Genomic DNA, 5,725 nt, shown 5'->3' with positions numbered 1-5,725 from the left:
GATGGAGGTTTGCGTCCGTGTATTGATTACCGCGGTCTCAATCAGGTGACTGTGAAATATAGTTATCCACTCCCGCTGATTGCGACCATGACGGAGTCATTACACGGGGCACGGTTTTTCACAAAATTGGACCTCAGGAGCGCATATAACTTGGTGCGCATTAGGGAGGGCGATGAGTGGAAGACAGCATTTAGTACTACCTCCGGCCATTACGAGTATCTCGTCATGCCATATGGGTTAATGAATGCTCCATCAGTCTTCCAATCGTTTGTAGATGAGATTTTCCGGGACATGCAGGCGCAGGGAGTAGTGGTGTACATAGATGATATTCTTGTGTACAGTTCTACTCGGGCCGAGCATGTAGCCCTGGTGCGCAGGGTATTGAGGAGACTGTTGGAGCATGACCTGTATGTCAAAGCCGAGAAATGTCTGTTCTTTCAGGAGTCAGTCTCGTTTTTGGGTTACCAGTTGTCTGCGTCAGGGGTGAGAATGGAGGTGGACCGAGTGTCCGCCGTGCGTAATTGGCAAACCCCAACTACGGTTAAAGAGGTGCAGCGGTTCTTGGGTTTTGCGAATTACTACCGAAGGTTTATCCGGGGTTTTGGACAGGTGGCAGCTCCCATAACGTCTCTTCTTAAGGGGGGTCCTGTGCGCTTGCAGTGGTCGGCTGAGGCGGACAGGGCCTTTGGGAGACTGAAGGACCTGTTTACCTCGGCTCCGGTGCTGGCGCACCCGGATCCCACTTTACCCTTCCAAGTAGAGGTGGACGCGTCTGAGGCCGGTATCGGGGCAGTTCTTTCTCAACGGTCCGGCACACCACCTAAGCTCCGCCCCTGTGCTTTTTATTCTAAGAAGCTCAGTCCGGCGGAGCGGAACTATGACGTAGGGGACAGGGAGCTGTTAGCCGTAGTACAGGCCCTAAAGGTGTGGAGGCATTGGCTTGAGGGGGCTCAGCACCCTTTCCTCATTCTGACCGACCATCGTAACCTGGAATACATTCGGGCAGCTAGGAGACTGAATCCTCGCCAGGCTCGATGGACTATGTTTCTCGCCCGGTTTGTGTTCAAGATCACTTACATCCCTGGGTCCCAGAACGGGAAGGCAGATGCCCTGTCCCGGCGGTATGACGCGGAGGAGAGGTGCGTGGAGCCCATTCCCATACTACCGGAGTCTTGTCTGGTGGCACCGGTGGTGTGGGAGGTCGATGCGGAGATCGAGCGGGCATTACGCACCGACCCTAGCCCTCCACAGTGTCCGGTGGGTCGGACGTACGTCCCGCTCGAGGTCCGGGATCGGCTGATTTATTGGGCTCACACGTCCCCCTCCTCTGGACATCCAGGTATTGGCCGGACAGTGCACTGCCTTAGTACGAAGTACTGGTGGCCAACGTTAGCCAGGGATGTGAGGGTTTATGTCTCCTCCTGCTCAGTGTGTGCCCAGTGTAAGGCGCCCAGACATTTGCCCAGGGGTAAATTACAACCCCTGCCCGTTCCACAACGACCCTGGTCTCACCTCTCGGTGGATTTTGTTACCGACCTTCCCTCCTCACAAGGGAATACCACCATCCTGGTCGTTGTGGATCGGTTCTCGAAGGCCTGTCGTCTCCTTCCCATGCCGGGTCTTCCTACTGCCCTACAGACCGCTGAGGCTCTATTTACTCACGTCTTCCGGCATTACGGGGTACCCGAGGATATAGTGTCCGATCGAGGCCCCCAGTTTACCTCCAGGGTCTGGAGAGCCTTTATGGAACGGTTGGGGGTCTCGGTGAGCCTTACCTCGGGTTACCACCCGGAGAGTAATGGGCAGGTCGAACGAGTCAACCAGGATGTGGGTAGGTTTCTGAGGTCATATTGTCAGGGCCGGCCGGAGGAGTGGGCGAGATATGTGCCCTGGGCCGAGATGGCACAGAACTCTCTCCGCCACTCCTCCACGAGACTAACCCCTTTCCAGTGTGTGTTAGGGTACCAGCCGGTTCTGGCACCTTGGCATGAGAGCCAGATCGAGGCCCCTGCTGTGGATGAGTGGGTGCGGTGCTCGGAGGAGATGTGGAACGCTGCACACGTCCATCTGCAGCGAGCCATCCGTCGACAGAAGACGAGCGCCGACCTACACCGCAGTGAGGGGCCAGTGTACGCACCTGGAGATCGAGTCTGGCTCTCAACCAGAAACCTGCCCCTCCGCCTGCCCTGCCGGAAGCTGGGTCGGCGGTTTGTGGGGCCTTTTAAAGTCCTGAGGAGATTGAACGAGGTGTGTTACAGGTTACAACTGCCCATTGATTACAAGAATATTAACCCCTGGTTCCATGTGTCTCTCCTCAGGCCGGTGGTAGCTGGTCCACTCCAGGACTTTGAGATTGAGGAGACTCCTCCGCCCCCGTTGGACATCGAGGGGGCTCCGGCGTACACTGTTCGGACCATCCTGGATTCGAGACGCCGGATGGGGGGTCTCCAATATCTCGTGGAGTGGGAGGGGTACGGTCCGGAGGAGCGGTGCTGGGTGCCGAGGAGGGACATTCTGGATCCGTCCCTGCTGACCGAATTCCATCGTGGTCATCCTACGCGCCCTGCTCCGCGTCCTCCGGGTCGTCCCCGAGGCCGGGGGCGGCGCACGGCTGGAGCCGCGCGTCAAGGGGGGGGTACTGTCACGGTTTCGGCCGAGGCGGCCCCTCCTCCTTGTTCGGGCAGGTTTCGGCGGTCGTCGTCTCCGGAGTACTAGCTGCCACCGCTCTATGTTTCTTGTTTGATTGGTTTTGTCTGTTTGTCACACCTGTTTTGTGTTATGTCTTAATTAGCACCCTATTTAGTTTCCTTGTTGTTAGTTAGGTGTTGTGTGTAATTGTTCCATGTCGTGTTGCTGCGCTACATATATTTTGGTGCGCTATTGTGTGCTTTCCTCCTTGTTTGTTGTTTTAGGAGTAGATTACGCACTTGTTTACTGCGCCCGTTTGTATACGCCTGTGCGCGCTTTTCTCGCCTCCGGGCTGGTTGTGGATATTCTTTGTGAATTCTACTAAAGTATTTTTGTTGGACTTTACTTCTGCCTCCTGCGCCTGATTCCACACCACACCTACCATAGCAACCCTTGACAGACCTGAAGAACTGTGTTAGCAGATTGAGATCATTCCTATGATGTCAAGCACACACACAAGCACCACTCACATAGTTGAGTACAAAAAACCCATCTCCATCCAGGCATTCATTTGCCTCATTTATTCCAATAGAGTGAGACAGTGCATATTTTATTACAGTAGTAGTGGGGTGGGAAACCTTTGTCATGTGCATCAGGTAGAGATGCTTTGGGGTCAAGAACAGTACCTTTGTGATGTGCATCAGTTAGAGATGCTTTGGGGTCAGAACAATACCTTTGTCATGTGCATCAGTAAGAGATGCTTTGGGGTCAAACAGTAGAACAATCATTGAGTTGGAGACGGTAAGAGTTGGGACATAAAACAAAACAATACAATACAAAATGCAGCAATCACAAATATTTTCTGTCTACAAGTACAACTTAGAGAGACACAGCATGATAAAGGTACAGAGCAGGAGCCTGGTGCACTGCACTGTACAGTACAAGTACAGACTGATAAGCTGTCTGTCGTGACGGCTGTTAGGACCACTGGACATGCAAGTTGAGGCGGAATTTGAGATGCAGGAAGTGTGCCATCCACACGTTTATGGTCTCTTGGCGCTCCATTTCTCTGTTTCTCAAAGGAAGGGTTTTAGGGGTGGGCGAGTCAGAGGACATTCTTAGCCGTGGGTTGTGACGGAGAACCCGGCCGGTCTGAACTTCATCTCAGTAAAGGGAATGGACGAGTCTTTGCCTTTCCAGTCTATCCACACCACACCCTGTAACACAGCACATGCAGTTAAGTCACAGTTGACAGAAAAAAAATGTTTTTTTGTTGTTTATTTAAGATAAAACACCCTGCTGCCTTAAAATGTTAAGTTACGTTAATTTAGTAGATTAAGTTGAGTTGACAAAACTTACATTCAGTTACATTAGTTGATAGGAGTTGATAAAACTTCAAATAAGAAGTCTGTTCAAATCATAGAGATAGAGGACTAGTGTCCAAAAGCCTGTTTTATCATGGGGCAGCGCCATTGAGAAATGTCACCATTTTGAAGTAGTCAACTGGGTGGGACTTCCTATGGGTTAATGAAGGATCACATAATTCCATCCGGGTCATCAGGAGAGATCAGCCAATAAGTTATACGTGAGCAAACATTCCATAACTGCAGGTCGCAGTAAATCGTCAACCTTGGCTTTACGCCAGTTCAAACAACACACTCCAGGTGGCAGTATGCACCCTTTCAGTTTGTTTACCAACTCATATAAGTAGTAGAATAAGAAAATTGACTATTTCAAAATGGAGATGGCCTCAACGGTGCTGCCCGTGCGCTCACAGACGCCATAATTGGACAAACACAAAGAAGAGTCCTCTATCATTCTCTATGGTTCAAATTGAAACACTCAAGATGTGATGCAGTGTTTATAATCAAAATGTCAAAGCAATGAGAGTTGACGAGAGAAGCACTTAGTGGGATGATCCTGATACTAGTCGTACCTGGTTGTTGCTGTTGGTGCCATAGAGGCCGTTGAGGTTGGTCTTGTAACAGTTTTTGTACCACCAGCCGCCCATGTAGGCCCTGGCACAGTGGATGCCCAGGGGGTGGGGTTCCTTGTCTCTGGTGGAGAATGGGCGCCCGTTGTGGTACCTCATGGAGTCACCTTATAGACAGACGTGTTGGGGAAGAAAGAAAGAAGGATCGTTCACGATTTGTAGAGGGAGGGCCGAATCCTAACTTCCACTTTAGACAAAATGTCACTTTAGTGAAAATATGACTTATGTGAAGGTGATTGACCTCAAATGTAATATTTGTTTGTGAGCCTATTTGAGTTTTGGTTCCTCAACCTTAAGCACCTGCTTTGCTAGGTTCTGTCCTCACATTCTATCTTGGCTAGTGTACATGGAAATGATTTTCCTTTCACATTAGTCTTCCGTTTCCCCTCCATCCCTCCCCTCTTACCTGCAGTGCCAGTGTAGCCAGACACCTCGATGGCGTAGTGTTTGGCCTCTGAGTCGATGGTGAAGCTGGAGTAGTGGGCGTAGGCCGTATCGTTGCCTGAACGTAGGTCCACTCTCAGGGTCACTGGGCCCATGCTGGTCAGGTTGTGAAGCAGCTCATTACCTGGATAGATGGATTAGAGATAGAGAGAGAAGATTAGGATATCATTTAAAACATATACTATGTACTCTATGTTCAAGCTTTGAGCTGTAGAGTACATACTGTAAGCTTTGGTAGTAGCCTCCCTTTTGATGGGGTCACTTAGCAGGGTTGGGGTCAATTCCATTTCAATAGCGAGGGTGCATAAAGAAGGAGGAATTCAGATATGCCGTCATTGTTTTAGCGTTACCCACAGAGTTTTTAAACTACGGGGCGCGACAGTCAATTCAAGAAGTAGACTAAAATTCCTATTTCAAATTCTTCTCATAGAGAAGCATTAAAGAAACTTGGAAGAGGAATTTCTGTTTACTTCCTGAATTTACTGAAATTATAATAGAACTGACCCCAACCGTGAACTACAGTTCAGCGCTTTCCTGTTTGTCCACTTCTGAGGACTTTGAGTGGATCAGCAGCATTGAGCCAAACCTTACCGAGCCAGAACTCCTCGCTGAGGTTTCCAAAGCCGTTGGTATAGTCACTCCAGGTTCTGTAGAAATCTG

At 50.3% G+C, this 5,725-nt stretch overlaps 1 protein-coding gene across 1 annotated transcript in view; it reads right to left on the bottom strand.

Annotated features, from left to right (window-relative positions):
• Nucleotides 1-3,242: 3,242 nt before the first annotated feature.
• LOC311139299 (techylectin-5A-like) overlaps nt 3,243-5,725 on the bottom strand; it is a gene marked incomplete at its 5' end in the record, with an annotated part of 4,979 nt that continues 2,496 nt past the window's right edge. Inside the window, 4 exons of the mRNA XM_084174182.1 lie at nt 3,243-3,845; nt 4,565-4,728; nt 5,028-5,189; nt 5,657-5,722. Of these exons, the coding sequence (XP_084030308.1) occupies nt 3,747-3,845; nt 4,565-4,728; nt 5,028-5,189; nt 5,657-5,722 (491 nt within the window). The 3' untranslated portion in view covers nt 3,243-3,746. The remainder of the gene's footprint in view (nt 3,846-4,564; nt 4,729-5,027; nt 5,190-5,656; nt 5,723-5,725) is intronic.

The sequence above is a fragment of the Coregonus lavaretus genome, assembly GCF_964263955.1.
Source record: "Coregonus lavaretus genome assembly, chromosome: 13".
Classification (NCBI taxonomy): Eukaryota; Metazoa; Chordata; class Actinopteri; order Salmoniformes; family Salmonidae; genus Coregonus; species Coregonus lavaretus.
This window is presented reverse-complemented; position numbering and strand designations above follow the sequence as displayed.